The 15,775-nt window shown below is 44.8% G+C and overlaps 1 protein-coding gene across 3 annotated transcripts; it reads left to right on the forward strand.

Annotated features, from left to right (window-relative positions):
* Positions 1-1,894: 1,894 nt before the first annotated feature.
* trim37 (tripartite motif containing 37) lies at positions 1,895-15,493 on the forward strand. 3 transcript variants are annotated; one of them, XM_061701663.1, is made up of 25 exons: positions 1,895-2,048; positions 2,784-2,855; positions 2,933-3,034; positions 3,131-3,171; positions 3,303-3,419; positions 4,338-4,425; positions 4,504-4,626; positions 5,407-5,530; positions 5,940-6,007; positions 6,312-6,478; positions 6,664-6,714; positions 6,934-7,015; positions 7,209-7,285; positions 7,362-7,541; positions 7,836-7,950; positions 8,782-8,979; positions 9,063-9,196; positions 9,797-9,879; positions 10,705-10,920; positions 11,552-11,860; positions 12,180-12,320; positions 12,615-12,771; positions 12,860-12,966; positions 13,970-14,089; positions 14,776-15,493. In XM_061701663.1, the coding sequence occupies exons 2-25, from the start codon at positions 2,835-2,837 to the stop codon at positions 14,808-14,810; spliced, it is 2,856 nt and encodes a 951-aa protein (XP_061557647.1). In that variant the 5' UTR covers positions 1,895-2,048; positions 2,784-2,834; the 3' UTR covers positions 14,811-15,493. The 3 variants fall into 3 exon arrangements, with proteins under 3 accessions (XP_061557647.1, XP_061557646.1, XP_061557648.1); XM_061701662.1 differs by having other exon boundaries at positions 13,970-15,493; XM_061701664.1 differs by having other exon boundaries at positions 6,354-6,478; positions 13,970-15,493.
* Positions 15,494-15,775: the final 282 nt, after the last annotated feature.

Below are 15,775 nucleotides of genomic sequence, written 5' to 3' on the forward strand. Positions count from 1 at the left end.
TCCCTGTGTTTTTTCTTTGTTTCCCTGAGGTGGCACATCTGAGCGCTTTTGAGAATCAGCTCCCAGTCTTAAACGCTGCTGCCACACCAGGAAGCTACCAGATCGCTCCTGCCTTGGATACGTCTCCAAGTTGTATGTTTTTTTTTTTTTTTATTTAGTTTTTTTGTGCTGGTTGTTTTTCCTTGTAAATTCTGGCAGAAGAAGAGGTGGAAAGCGGGTTCTTCGGCAGAAAGAGAAGAGGAAAGCACAGAGCCTAGAACTGAATGTGGGTACCTTGAATGTTGGGTCTATGACAGGAAAATCTCGGGAGTTGTTTGACATGATAATTCGGCGAAAGTTTGATATATTGTGTGTCCAGGAGAACAGGTGGAAAGGCAGTAAGGCTAGAAGTTTAGGGGTAGGGTTTAAATTATTTTACCGTGGCGTAGATGGGAAGAGAAATGGAGTCGGGGTTATTTTAAAAGAAGAGTTGGCTAAGAATGTCTTGGAGGTGAAAAGAGTATCAGATCGAGTGATGAGGCTGAAACTTGAAATTGAGGGTGTCGTGTATAATGTGATTAGTGGCTCTGCCCCACAGGTGGGATGTGACCTAGAGGTGAAAGAGAAATTTTGGAAGGCGCTAGACGAAGTAGTTCTGAGCATCCCAGACAGAGAGAGAGTCGTGCTTGGTGCAGATTGTAATGGACATGCTGGTGAAGGAAATAGAGGTGATGAAGAAGTGATGGGTAAGTACGGCATCCAGGAAAGGAACTTGGAGGGACAGATGTTGGTAGACTTTGCAAAAAGGATGCAAATGGGTGTAGTGAACACTTTTTTTCCAGAAGAGGCAGGAACATAGGGTGACCTGCAAGAACGGAGGTAGAAGCGCGCAGGTGGATTACATCTTGTGCAGACGATGTCATCTGAAGGAGTTTACCGACTGTAAGGTAGTGGTAGGGGATAGTGTGGCTAGACAGCATAGGATGGTGGTGTGTAAGATGACTCTGGTGGTGGGGAGGAAGATTAGGAAGACAAAGGCAGAGCAGAGAACCATGTGGTGGAAGTTGAGACAGGACGAGTGTTGTGCAGCTTTTCGTGAAGAGGTGAGACAGGCTCTCGGTGGACAGGAGGAGCGTCCAGAAGGCTGGACCACTGCAGCCAAGGTGATCAGAGAGGCAGGCAGGAAAGTACTCGGTGTATCTTCTGGCAGGAAAGGAGAGAAGGAGACTTAGATAGAAAGATGGAGGCATGCACTGGAAAGCAGAGGAATGAAGATTAGCCGAAGTAAGACAGAATATATGTGCATGAACGAGAGGGGTGGTGGGGAAAAAAAAAAAAAAAAAACTCAAGAAAAATGAGGCTACAGGGAGAAGAGATAGCAAGGGTGGAGGACTTTAAATACTTGGGGTCAACCGTCCAGAGCAATGGTGATGGATGTCGTGAGGGAAGACATGAGGGCAGTTGGTGTTCGAGAGGAGGATGCAGGAGATAGGCTTACATGGAAAAGGATGAAGCGCTGTGGCGACCCCTAACGGGACAAGCCCAAAGGAAAAGAAGAAGATTAGATAGATAGATAGATAGATGGATAGATAGATAGATAGATAGATAGATAGATAGATAGATAGATAGATAGATGGATGGAAAGATAGATAGATGGATAGATAGATAGATAGATAGATAGATAGATAGATAGATAGATAGATAGATAGATAGATAGATCTTTTTTCAGTGTCACTCAACATTTTCAGTCTTCCGTTGTTGTGTGCTCATTCTACCACACGATGGCGGTAGTATCCTTGTTGTGGGTGTTTAAGCGAATAAGAAAATGTCGCGGTGTGATTGGACATCGCTAAAGAAGGGGCGGGGTTTACAGGCACCTTCCCTTCCCAGCACATCTCCTTCCATTCGGGGGCTAAACCGCGGCGGGCAGTCCTCGGTCCTCCATCATCGCAACATTTTGTAAAGGTTTGGACGCCGGACGACGCCTGGTGCTTCCATAAAACAAGACAATGTAGCATATTTGTTTTTGCGGACGTCGTGTAACCGCTTGGGACTTAACGACGTTTTTGGTAGGTGGGCGACAGCGGCTAACGCCAGGAGGGAGCTTGCTAGCCTCTCATCTATTATTTATTTATCACCCTGCAACATCTCATATTTCACCCGTTGGGTAATTTCCCTTAGAGAATATATTGTTAATATCCTATGAGCAGTGTGCCTACAAATGCTGAGCCTTTTCGATGAACCTGGCACTTGGCAACAAGCTGTTAAACGTTTAGTCTTTCACCGGCTACAACATTAAAGAACACCTGCTATTTCTGTTATCCCGTACAAAATTTGCATTAAAAAAAAAAATAATAATAATAATTTGTATATAATTTTGGCTACATGCTGCACGCGGCATTAGCTGTTAGCACGTCTTCCGCACGTTGGTGAGCTCGGCTTTGAATGCACCCCCCCACCCCCTCCAAAAATATACATGCATGTTAGCTTAATTGAAAATGTAATTGTTCCAACATTATTTGTAGTAATTGCAACAATAGACATTAAGGGGAACTGGGAACTGAGTATTTTACCTATTTATTGACTGTCCATATTCTAATTTATATCAGATTATTATGGTAAAATTTCTGGATGTAGCTAAAACTGGAAGAGTCACAGAAAGACATGGAAGTGGACATCCTTGGAAATTTTAATGATTCAAACACCTGTTGTCACTTTTGCTGTTCAGCTCCTTCCCAATTCCACTTTTTTGTGGTTAGTGTATAAATGAATACTTTTCTCACAGTGTATTCTTTCATTTCTAGGTCACATTTTGTTTACCCGGCGTCCTAGACAACCGACTCAAACTGGCGGAAATGGACGAACAAAGCGTGGAGGTTTGCGTTTCTCGCTGCACAATTCAGGCCTAGAGTGTTCAAACGGCTGACCTGAGCGCTCTCGTTTGTCGGTGCAGAGCATCGCCGAGGTGTTCCGCTGCTTCATCTGCATGGAGAAGCTGAGGGACGCTCGCCTCTGCCCGCACTGCTCCAAGCTCTGCTGCTTCAGCTGCATACGAGTACGTGGAGATGCTTTTATTTATAATGGTGGCTCCACCGTGTGTTGAAGTCACGGAGGCGATGTTGAACTGTCTGTTGTCGATGTTTGTTGGCAGCGCTGGCTGACCGAGCAGAGAGCTCAGTGTCCGCACTGTCGGTAAGACCGCAAAAGTTGACATTTTCTGGAAGAATATGCCTCGCAAATCAAACCGTCTGTAGAGATGTCAGCTCAGTCGGTGTGTGTGTGGGTGTGTGTGTCCGTGTGTGCGCATACGTGCGTGTGTGTAGGGCGCCACTCCAGCTGAGGGAGCTGGTAAACTGCCGCTGGGCCGAGGAAGTGACGCAACAGCTGGACACGCTGCAACTCTGCAGCCTCACCAAGCACGAGGACAACGACAAAGACAAGTGAGCTCTTTGTTCTCTTCAGCTTCTTCATCTTGTGCATTTACTGCCCAACAGTATTTCGTCAAATGCTTCCTTTTTGTCCTCTTGATTCAAGAAAGAAAACAACAATATGTGTTGCCTCTAGGTGGCAGTAAACACATTTACAGTAACAGGTAGGTGTTACTAGGGAAGCGTATTGCATTCACTTTGTTTAAAAAAATAATAAAAAAAACAGGAAAAAATATTCAGAAAAACAGAAAAAAATATTCAAAAAAAAACGCCGCATTATAAGGCACCCTGTCCATTTTGGATAAAATGTAAGACTTTTAAGTGCGCCTTATGGTCATGAAAATACAGTACTCAGAAAACTTTTTTTATTTATTTTTTTAAATCCAAGTGAATGCAATACGCTTCCGTAATTAACACAGGATTGGGCTTTGTACAAATATTATTTCATGATACGTGTTTATTACAATACACCAGTATAACAATAAAATGGTATTACAATTTACTTTAACTTTATCTACAAATGAATCGCCTTTTTGGGGGCCTCAGTATGCCTGAACACTCACCAGATTTTGCAAGCATGTGTGTTGGAGAAAAAGTACGAATTTAAGAGGTCACCAACACAACCCACATAAGCCATTACGTAGCGTGCCTAGAATGCAAAAATATAAAATAAAATCAGCCCCCAACCCCAGTTTCACCGGTTGACGCGAAATAAGGCAGATAGTGCTATCATGACCGAATATGTAAAAAAAAAAAAAGTATTGAAAACCATACATGAAATTTAACGGGGAAGTTTTCCATTTCTGTTGATTTTCAGGGGGTGTTTGCCAAACTCCTATTAGGGAATTCTCCCAAATCGGTTATCCTTGAAGATGAGCGATAGCTAAATGTCACTTTTTTTTTTTTTAATCTATGACATTACCCATGCAGATGTGAGAACCACCACGAGAAGCTGAGCGTCTTCTGTTGGACGTGTAAGAAATGCATCTGCCACCAGTGCGCTCTGTGGGGCGGCATGGTAACAGAGTTTTACTCGCACTAAAGAACCGCTCACCTCTGTTGCGTCACGATGACGTCTTTCTGTGCGCTTGTGCAGCACGGCGGGCACACCTTCAAGCCGCTGGTGGAGATCTACGAGCAGCACGTGACCAAAGTGAAGGAGGAGGTGGCCAAGCTGCGGCGACGCCTCATGGAGCTCATCAGCCTGGTGCAGGAAGTGGTGAGCGTCGCGGTAGTTCCTTCGCAGATGTTCTGCACGCCTCCTGTGTGTGTGTGAATCATGTCATCACAGTTGAACTTTGACCAAAAGTGCCCTCACATCCACAAAGCGACATGTGAGTCATTAAAATAACAACAAATTATCTCTTTTGAGACGGTAGTAATGCAGTGCTACCTTAAATTATCAGCGCCCCAACTTACAAGGTCATCGGTTTTCGAGCCAACGCTTGGTTGTAGTTTTTTCTAACAAATTTATTTAGTTTTTTTTTTTCCAAATATTTGTAAAAAATTGAACAATAAGAGGAATGGGACAAACAAAATGAAAAGACTCGCAAGGAGCATGGAGGAGCCCGCTCACATTTGGCCAATACGACTGACGGCGGGTTCCCGACGGCACTCACGAGGTCCACACGCAAATCAACCGCACGCGCTGGTTCTCAGTGGGTTATGAAGAATTGCTGGAATGAAATTTACATTTAAAACATACAATACAAACAAACAGAATGAAATCTGGTGGCTATGCATAACGCCCGTTTAATTTTTTAACTTTTTATGTACAGTGCATTACTGTATTTAAGTTTGAAGTCCAACATTTGTCTTTATATTTTACAGTACAGATATTTTTCTCAATTACTATTATTTTTTTTTGGGGGGGGGGGGGGCTGCAAATTGATGAATTGCAAGGTGGGCTGTAGCCCCCCCCCCCCCCCAAAGCATATTGGTTGTGTGTCGCACTGCCGACGTGCACTAGACGGCGCTTAAAATGTTGCCGTTGTGTCAGGAAAGGAACGTGGAGGCCGTCCGGGGAGCGAAGGACGAGCGGGTCCGCGAGATCCGGAACGCGGTGGAGATGATGATCGCTCGTCTGGACAACCAGCTCAAGAACAAACTCATCACGCTCATGGGTAGGCCACCCTCGCCGCTCACGTAATTAGGTACCCCAGCCAACAACATCGCATACCAAAATTATTCTCATGTATACATTTTTGGAACAATATTAAAATAATGTCAATATATAACATATGGTTTATGTCAATTTACAAGACAATTAAATATGATGTAAATTTGCTGCATTAGAGAAGTGCCCATTAGTGTAAATTCAGCCTAAATGTGTAGACTTCCCCTTCTGACAGAAGAAAAGGAGACAAAAAAAATAAAAATACACACACACTTTGTATGTACTCAAACACAAGTGCGCGCACACGCGACTGGCCAGCATCCATCAGGGCCTTTCGTGTTGACGCGCAAGTGTTCTGAAAATAGAAACACTCTCCTCCTCGTCCTCCTCCTCCTTCCTCCCCCGTCCGCCATCAGGCCAGAAGACGTCCTTGACCCAGGAGACGGAGCTGCTGGAGTCTATCCTGCAGGAGGTGGAGCATCAGGTTGGAGCCTTCCCTTCTTTTGCTGGCACTCGTTTATTGAGCTTTGTCTTGTTGGTGTCGTTTTAATCGACAAACTTAAGTATCCAAACACCTACCAATGATGTCTAAAAAGAACAGATCATGCAGTGGAACCTAGGGATACAAGATGTTTAAAGTTGGGAACTTTCCATGGGAATAACTGGAATAAACCAGCCTTTTGTGAAATCGAAGGTTGGCTCTTAATAGGAAATTTACCAGAAACATTCTGAAAATTTACTGGACATTTTCCAGCCCTTTGCAACCGTAGTGGATCAATCTCCTGTAGCGTGTGTGTGTGTGTGTGTGTGTGTGTGTGTGTGCGTCGCAGCTCCACTCATGCAGTAAGAGCGAGCTGATCTCCAAGAGTCCAGAGATCCTGCTCATGTTCCAGCAGGTCCACAGGAAGCCCATGCAGTCCTTTGTCACCACACCGGTGCCACCCGACTTCACCAGGTACTTGACGCCGATGTCCCGCAAACGCACGCGCCTGCGTTTTCTTGTACGCAAAGCCATTTGAGCATGTATCCAGTCTCAAGTAAATTGCTTTCCATATTCTTGTTGTGTGCAGTATAGTAACAAGTGTGAAATTTTATGCAATTGCATCTTTCAATATATATTTTGGCCGTGTGCTTTTTTAGCGAGCTGGTTCCGGCCTACGACTCGAGCACTTTTGTTTTGGTCAACTTCAGGTACGCTCTCCAACACCACGACAGTGAGCTTGGCACAATCGTACAGTAGAGTTTCACAGCCGAAAATGACAAAAATAGTGTTGAATTGAATGCCTCTCTGAAAGTGTCAATCAAAAGTGAGCATTATTATCCTTGCAAAGGCAGATTTATTTATTTATTTGTTGATAGCGCCCTCGTTTTTTATTAACGGTGTTGGATTACGAATGTGTGTGTTCGTAGCACTTTGAGGCAGCGGGCCGACCCGGTCTACAGCCCTCCTCTCCAGATATCTGGACTCTGTTGGAGGCTCAAAGTCTACCCGGTAAGTTCCTCTTACGACTTCGTTCCGTTAACTCTAAACACTCCCACAATTTTGACAGCCCTGCCGTACAGTAATGTCGTGTTCTTCCAATCCTCATTTGTTGATATCAAATGGCGTTGTCGCTGGTGTTAATAGTATATCATTTTGTGACATGAACGAGCACCGTGTTGACATTGAGCGCGCGTCCTTTCAGGATGGTAACGGTGTGGTTCGTGGAAACTACCTGTCTGTGTTCTTGGAGCTTTCTGCCGGACTCCCTGAAACGTCAAAGTAGGCCTCAACGCTCACGTTTCTCCGTCAGAGTCCACACTCTCTTCCTGTGACACCGGGTCTTGGTTCTGCGTAGGTACGAGTACCGCGTGGAGATGGTCCACCAGACCTCTAGCGACCCGAGCAAGAACATCATCCGCGAGTTTGCCTCCGACTTCGAGGTGGGCGAGTGTTGGGGTTACAACCGCTTCTTCAGGCTGGACCTCCTGGCCAGCGAGGGCTACCTGAACATGCAGACGGACACGCTGGTGCTCCGGTACGTCACCGTCTTTTATTTCCAGCATATTGTCATCGATGTTACTGTGCAATATTCAAACAACTAATACTTTTAACACACGCCGCAGCAACACATACAATCAGAGCATACGACAATACACGCAGGCATATCTGCGCTCTGCTCTGGGAAAATAACTTTTACTGGAGTTTAGTTGGGGACGGACAACTGAAAATCCTGACTCTCCTCTATACTCTTAAAAAGGCATTAAAAATATAACTATTGTTTAAAAATCCACAATTCATTTTAATTTGATGTTTGATTTGTGCCGCTCAGATACCAGGTACGCTCGCCCACTTTCTTCCAGAAGTGCAGAGACCAGTACTGGTACATCAGCCAGCTGGAATCGGCTCAGAGCGGCTACATCCAGCAGATCAACAACCTCAAAGAGGTGAGAGGCAGTGAGAGAGTCTGTAAATGTGGCTTTGAGTGTCACAAAGTGAGCGAGAGAGAGGGGGGGGGGAAAAGTGTGATTTGGAATGAAGTGATGAATGTAACTGGATATTTCTGAGAGGATTTGTGAGGGGGGGAGTGCACATTGGTGTGAAACTGGAGGCGAGAATAAAATGTGTGGAAAGGAGTGAATGGTAGTCACAGGACTGAATATGAGTGAGAGTGGGAGAGAGTAAGTCAGTGTGAAAGTAAAGAAATGCGAGAGAGGAAGTGAATACGTGCGTCCGGGTGTGATGGAGTGAATATAGATTTATGTTTAAGACAAGATTATTAACGGCCCACCTGATAATTCATCGATTCTTTGAATATGTACTGCCGGATCGAACGAAAGGTCACAAGTTAAAGCTCCAGGTTCAATGTACTAAATTGGACCGAAGGAAATATTTTTTGGGGAAAACGGGGTCGTGCCATTTCGGAATAATCTTAGTAGTGATGTTAACTCTCCCACTCTAGCAATTATTTTCAAAGTCGCGTGGTTCAGTTACCCTTTGATGAATTGTGCGGTTGCGGCTAAGAGACCGGACAGCGGTCAGTCTCGACTGGTCAACAGGGTTACTCTGTTAAAATGTATTTTATTTAAATGTACTGTATGTATACGATGTTTGTTTCCTATTGCTTAATTAATTTGTTGACTGGCTAACAAACTCAAAAGCACGGACGTGAAAGATGAACTACGATATACGTGACTGCTAAAATCTTGAGATCAGACGGAGAGAACGCGAGAATGGTTTCTTGCTGTCGTCCAGCTATGACACATGCGTCTTTTTAGCGGTTAGCCATCGAGCTGTTCCGCCACCGCTCGTCGCGCAGCTCCTCGCCCCCTGACCTGAGGCTGGCGGCGGGGAGCGCGACCTCGGAACGAGACCCTCGCACCGTCAAGAGCGACGGCGACATTCAGACCACGCTGAGCGACGCCAAAAAGGCCGCCGCCGACGACTACGAGCGAACCGTGCACGACGACTCTAACGTAAGGATTGTACGCCACGTGATCGGTGGCGTTACTTGTAAAAGACGCACGCCGTCGTGAAACGCCTTCCCGGTGTCCTTCAGGAGCTCTCCGACGGTGACCTGGAGGTGGACTGTCTCACCGAGGAGGAGGCCAACCCGCTGGATGGCAGCAGCACCTCGGGGAGCTCCACGGCCACCAGCAACACCGAGGAGAACGACATCGATGAAGAAACCATGTGAGTGGCGTTGGGCGCAGAAAGAAGTACAGGGCCGCGAATAGCGAAGACCCACGAGGAACTTTCTCCTCCCATAAAGGTTTATAATTCCATATAGAGGGCGGCAAAGTGCTACTTTTGTCTAAATGACAGTGCTCAATTCACTTCAGCATAGTTCCTTGACACAAGACGCGTCACATTCATGTGAAATGTCAAAGATCGAAAATACACTAACCTTGACAGGCAAACTGTTAACGTTTGAATGGCCAACTTCCCAACGATGTAGCACTTTTCGCACAACTTGCTGTTCTCTAACGATGAGCTGAATGGCAAAATTCACAAAAGGTGTTTGATTTTTGAGCTTTTCCAATGAGATACACTTTTGTCTTTGCGTGACTCGTGTAGTCGCTCTATCATTGTTGCAAGCTGGTGCATTTTAGGTTCATCTTAACAGTTCACCCAAAGGCCAAATATATATATATATATAGATATATATATATATCATAGCTTTTTGTGTGTTGCGTATATACTCCATCTCAAGTAATGCGTGAAATGTTTGATGAAACTCTTTTATTGGATTCAGCGGTGTCGGTGTGCCTGATGTATTACTTAATCGTCCAGGTCGGGCGAGAACGACGTGGACTTCATTGGGAACCTGGACACCGAGGAAGGAGAGCTTCCCGATGACTCGGATGGAGCCTCTGGTACAATTCCAAACTTCAACCTTCTTCTTGATGGGCGAGTGCGTGCGTGTGTGTTTTTGCTCCATCCCCTGGTAGACCGTGACTCATAAAATCTCCCGTCTCGCAGTGACGTCTATGTATCGTCTTATTTTTGAGTGCCAGAGCCAAAGCAAAGCAGTTACGTTCGGAACATTAATAGCGCTGCCTCGCTGGCAGGGACAAAGGCCCCCCTTCACTCGTCAGCTGACTTGTGTTGGTGTTGAAGCGCATGAGTCACTCTCGTTCCCCGAGCTGAACGGCGATCTGATATAGAAACACTCGTCTACGTACAAGTGAAGTGACGTTTTATCATGTTTTTTTTTTCAACTCTAAAATTTACATTTTAGGGTTGACTATGTTAGAAATACTGTTTATAAAACAATTCATTTAAAGACCTTATTAGTAAATGTCAAAAATGACTTTTTATCTGTTTAAAAATGTGATTGTTTTCTACAGCGGTATTAAAAAAATAATAATATACACTACCAAAAGTTTCAGGTCACTTAGAAATGTCCTTATTTCTTAAAGAAAAGGAGTATTATTATTATTTTTTTTAACCACAGTAACAATGTCTAGACTGTATTTCTGTTTAATTTAGAGGTATCTTCATTGGGGGGAAAAAAATCTTTCAAAAATAATTAGTAACCCCAAACTTTTGTCATCCCATAAAAGGCACGATAACTAACGACAAATTAGGATGAAGTGGAGTCACGTGTTGACTAAAAGTGAATCCCACACACACAATTAACAGTTTTTCCCCCAAAAGTGTTAGGTTGTAGTAAAACAAATCCTCTGCTTCATCTTCAGGTGGTCCCAGCTCCTGTCTGCACTCAGCCCTTCGCAGCTCCGCAATTGGCCGCGGTGCCAGCGGAGGAGGCGGAGCTTCCGCTGTCGGCGGCAGCAGCCTCCTGGACCTCGACCCGGTCATTCTGATCCAGCTGCTAGATCTGAAGGAGCATAACAATATGGAGTCCCTGTGGGGTCTTCAGCCTCGCCCCCCGGTGTCCCTCCTCCACAGCCAAGGTGTGGGAAACACTTAACTATTGTCTTGTCATTAATAATAGAGTGAACCCCCGTTTATTACAGGGCATGTTTCAGAACCACTCGGGGAAAATCCACATAATAAAACACACTTAGACTTAATTCAAACACTTTTTTCGCTCTCGCTGTCAAGAAACTAACGTCACTTTAACTTCGCTCGCACAATGCTTCAAGCTGTTTGTCATTCCCAGTAGAAGCTTACTGTAAAGCTGACAAATAAAATGAATTAAACACTTTATTGTTGAATACCAAATTGTTCAACCAAATCATAACTATTCGTCTAACAAAAGTCTGTTAGCTTACCGTTAACATGTAATGAGAAATGCCATAGTGCGGCTAGCAGAAATGAGCATAGTTGTTACGGTTACTTCCAAACGTCTGCCAACTGTTACTTTAACGCACATGGAGCAGCAAGACATACAAACAGAGCATACAATACTCACAGGCACGTTCTCTCTGTAGGAACAACGAATATTACTGTCGAGGGCTCGGCACAACGTGCTACTAAATTGAAGGCGTGCAACTCTTAAAGTCTGACTTGCCTGTATACGGTAAAAGGCAAGAACAAACGATGGCTGTACGGCAAAGTCTCTCTTCTCTGTGTCCCCTCCAGCTGGCTTATCCTCCAGGAAAGAACGAGAGCGCCGTCCACAGGTGGTGCGCCGCTCCGTCCCGGACTCGGCGGTCCTCATCCGCCTGAAGGCGCAGATGGCCGAGGTGCGCAGCAAGATGTCCGACGCGAAGAGCCAGGTGCTGGAGCCCCACGCGGCCGGCGATTCCAGGCCGGGACCGTCGGGGATCTTCGGCGCCGAGGAAGTGGCCTCGCACCACACCGACCCGCAGCCGGCGGACGGATCCAAGCCCGGCGAGCTGGTGGTGCTCGGGAGGGCGGCCGCCGTTCGATCGCGACAGTGTCGCACCGGTGAGAAGACCCAAAATATTGTGATGTATTCCTAGGTTAGCATGCACATTTCCAACTTCTCAATGTTTGGATACTCTCTACGCAACCTGAACGCCAACGTTCACAAAGGCCGTTTGGGATGTCCACGTCTCTGGCTTTCTGTGTCTCTTCAAATCCATCTCTGCAACCTGCTAATGACACGATAAGCTCAGATGCCACTTCCTGCTAAGAACATCCTGTCGGTTACAAAGGATTTGCAGAGGGACTGGAAGAGTCACAGAAAGGCACAGAAGTTAGTTACTCTCTAGTTCCAATTCCCACTGTTCTCCTCTCTTTCCAGGAAGGAAATCCCTGCAGTCCATCCTGGAAAGCAGCAACCTCTCGGTGGGTCGGCAGAGGAGTGTGGAGCAGACGGAGAAAGACGCGAGAGGAGCGGACGCAGCCACGGAACTCGGCCTGCATCTCAAAGAGGCCGCTGACGGTCAGTAGATTTGGGGAATAGATGTTATACCAGTGCTGCTCAAACTGTGGGGACCAGAAACCATAGTAGGAAGAAAAGAAGAAAAAAAAGCAACCCATCCATAAAGACAATAACAGCATTTTCACTCGTGGATGCAGCACTTCAGACTGTTCACTGTATGTATGTCTCACATGGACATGTTGGTTGTGTAATTTCACACTCGATGGGTGGGCACTCCAGACACCCGAACAGTTCTACATAAGCCATTAAAAAGTCAATTTTCAATAATATGTCCACTGAAATTGTGTCCTGCAGGAGGAGTGAAGGTGGCGGACAGTGCTCAGGTCTCAGCAGAGCAGGCCTCCTGCAAGCAGCAGCTCTATGCGCCATCAGGGTCCAGGGACGACATCTTCTCCTTGGTGGGATCCAGCTACATGGCGGCTGGAAAGATCTGTGGCACTAGGACCCTGGGGTGCGACTGACTGGCTTCAAATGGAACAAGAATGTAGAATTAGTAGAAATTGGGATAATTTATTCCTTTATTTTCCTGCTTTTCACAGGGCAGCCATGTTGGACTCTGAATCGGAAAGCTCAGGAAACTCCCATCATTCCTTGCTAGAGGGACCCTCTTCACAGCTGCAGCCCAGTGAAGGCCAGTATGCCTCAGGTGTGTTTTCATCACAGCAGCTACAGTAAAATGGAAGCCACAAAACATATTGAAACAATTGGAAAAATGCAAATTGCTACTTTGCAACCTGTAAAATTACTTATTTCCTGTTAGCCATTTTAGTATGTTTTTTACTCAGTGATACATGAATACTGTCTTTTTTTTAATGCATATCACAAAGGACTAAGGACTAACTTACGTCAACCAACTAGCCGAGCACCACTGCCGATAGTGATCCAGACTTTTTTTCTTAGCTGTCAAACCAGCCTGCCTTCAGCAAGCAACCATTGCTAGCTACTCCTCCAATGCTAACATGGTGCACCTAAACATGCTCAACATTTTTAATTTCCTCCATCAGGTATTGCCATCTGTCCTTGCCTCTAGCGTTAGCTTCAACGTTACTAGTATTGTTAGCTTCTTAAGTTAGCTTCCAACGTTACCTCTTAAATTAGAGCTGAGGAAGACAAATGGTTGCTTCCGACGATAGCGTCAAAATTAGCTTCTAACGTTTGCTTCCATTATTGATGCCAATGTTGGCTTCCAAAATTGGATTCTGAAGTTAGTTTTCATTGTTAACTTTCATTTCAGCTTCCAACTTTACCTCTAATGTAAGCTTACAAAGTTAGCTTAAACTTTACCTCTATTAGCGTGCAATTTTAGCATCGTTTGCGTCCAACACCTTCCAATGTTATTGTTAAGCGTCTTTGAATGACGCTTTCAAATCTGAACTATTATTGTTACAATTTGATTGTAATATAAAATGAATGGATCTAGGACAGAGCTTTGGGCGACACCAGATACAGAACTCCCATAGGAAATCATGTAAAAGTAAAACAGTTGTGGAGTTATTCTTTTGATGCTCACTGAGCTGAAGTCTCATGGCTTTTTATTTTTTTTTTGGTTCAACTCCAAATTGGTCCACTTTAGGGACATTCCTTAGCTCCCGCTGTATTTGTTTTTACATTTAACACACAGAGACTTTGAGCATCTCTTTTCCTTGTAGACCCAGCACCATCCATCCTGGCGGCTGCGGCAGCGACGAGCAGCGAGAGCGACACCGAGGACGAGGACGCGCTGCACGGCACCAACTCTCGCTATGACAACCAGACTCCGCCCTGCACAGGTAACCACTGGCCATACAATGAGGTCAAATACAAGAGGTGCCTAACATTCTGCTAATCATACTAATAACAATAGTGTATTATTATTATAGCAGTTTCTGCACTGCATCACAATGATATTTTGGTTACCATCTTGAGCGGTACAAAATATTAGTGAACAGTTCTTCAAAAAAGAGGCTTCAAACTATTACAGTGATCCCTCGCTTTTTGTGGTTAATGGGGACCAGAACCCCGCCCCCCAGGAATTTTCATGTATGTGGGTACCAGAATGTTTAAAATATGTAAACAGTATTTATACTTTACATATTTGAGACAAAGATTACAACAGTACATGTATTTACTTAACTCTTTAATAATAAAACCTTATACAGCAATGAACATTCCTCAACATTGCCTCCTGAGAGAGGCGAAGAGGCTTGCGTTGGTGGCGGAGGAGAGGCTCTCACTTGACTCGTAGAGGCTTTAGGTTCACTGGGAGACTCTTCTGCTGGAGGCGCTGATGGTGTAGCACATAACCCCCGTCTCTCATTACGCGGAGTTAGTTACCCTCCGTCTCGCTTCCTTATTGAAGCAGTTTTGCGGATGTTTCCTTCCAGGTGGCCAAGGCAAGCACAACAGCGAGGGCAAGCCAATGTCCATTGCGGGCTGCTGGTGGCATAGTTATTTTTCTTTGTTTTTGTCCCTGCAGGCGAGTCGTTGTCCGAAGACATGACTGACAGGTGAGGGGACCCCGCCCCGCCCCTCAAAACTGAAACTGCCTCTTATATCCACAAACATTTCTAAGGCTATTTTCCGCAATTGCCAACGTAGAACAGTAAATATTGTTCCACTCGACTGCATGATTTCAATGAACACTAAGGAAAGTCAACATTCTTTTTTTTTTTTTCCCCCCCCCCCCCATTCATCACGTTAAAGATCTTTAATACAAAACGTCATATCAAATCCAAGAACATCGTTGCCATAGAAACTGTCTTCCATTGCATCAACAAGCTTAACAAAATTTGTTGACATTTCTCATTTTGTTGCTTTTTGCTGCTCTGAAACGGCCGCCGGAGGGAAAATGAAGAGTTGAACAACATTTGGGCTGCTTAAAACAAACAAACAGCTTTTTCCGCACTTTACAAGCGTCCAATCCCTTTTTCTGCACTGAGCCATATTTGATTCTTTAAAGACCTTTTCCTCACATAGGACCGAGTGGTGAGAATGTGTCGTAAGCGGTACGTGTGCACACTATTCAAAAGTTCTCTCAATTCAGTGGTTTTTGTTTGTACCTGAGCCAAGTGAACAATGACATCCCCTTAAACTAAAAATTGTTGTTGTTTTGAATGTTTCCACAATGCACTGATCCTTGTTTGACATGTACCTTTTTGTTTTTCCACGTAATAAAAGTCATGTTTTATCATCAAGTCAGTTGTTTACCCTGTGAATGAGCGATTAACGATAAGCGGCTCGCAGGCGTCGAGAGGTTCAATCCCCAACAACTGTGCACTTAATATTTCAACAAAAAACTAGCAGATAATTAATTAGCTGTCACCTCAATTAGACATTTTCACCGATTTTTTTTCAGCCTAACCAAAGTTACGATAAATGAATATTTTTTAGAAGAACAAATGTACGATGAGAATAAAGACTTTTTTTGTCGGGATGAAAAGTGAGAGGGTTTAGTGTACAACATTTTGTAGACTTCA

Source organism: Phycodurus eques, chromosome 17, assembly GCF_024500275.1.
Source record: "Phycodurus eques isolate BA_2022a chromosome 17, UOR_Pequ_1.1, whole genome shotgun sequence".
In the NCBI taxonomy this organism is placed as follows: Eukaryota; Metazoa; Chordata; class Actinopteri; order Syngnathiformes; family Syngnathidae; genus Phycodurus; species Phycodurus eques.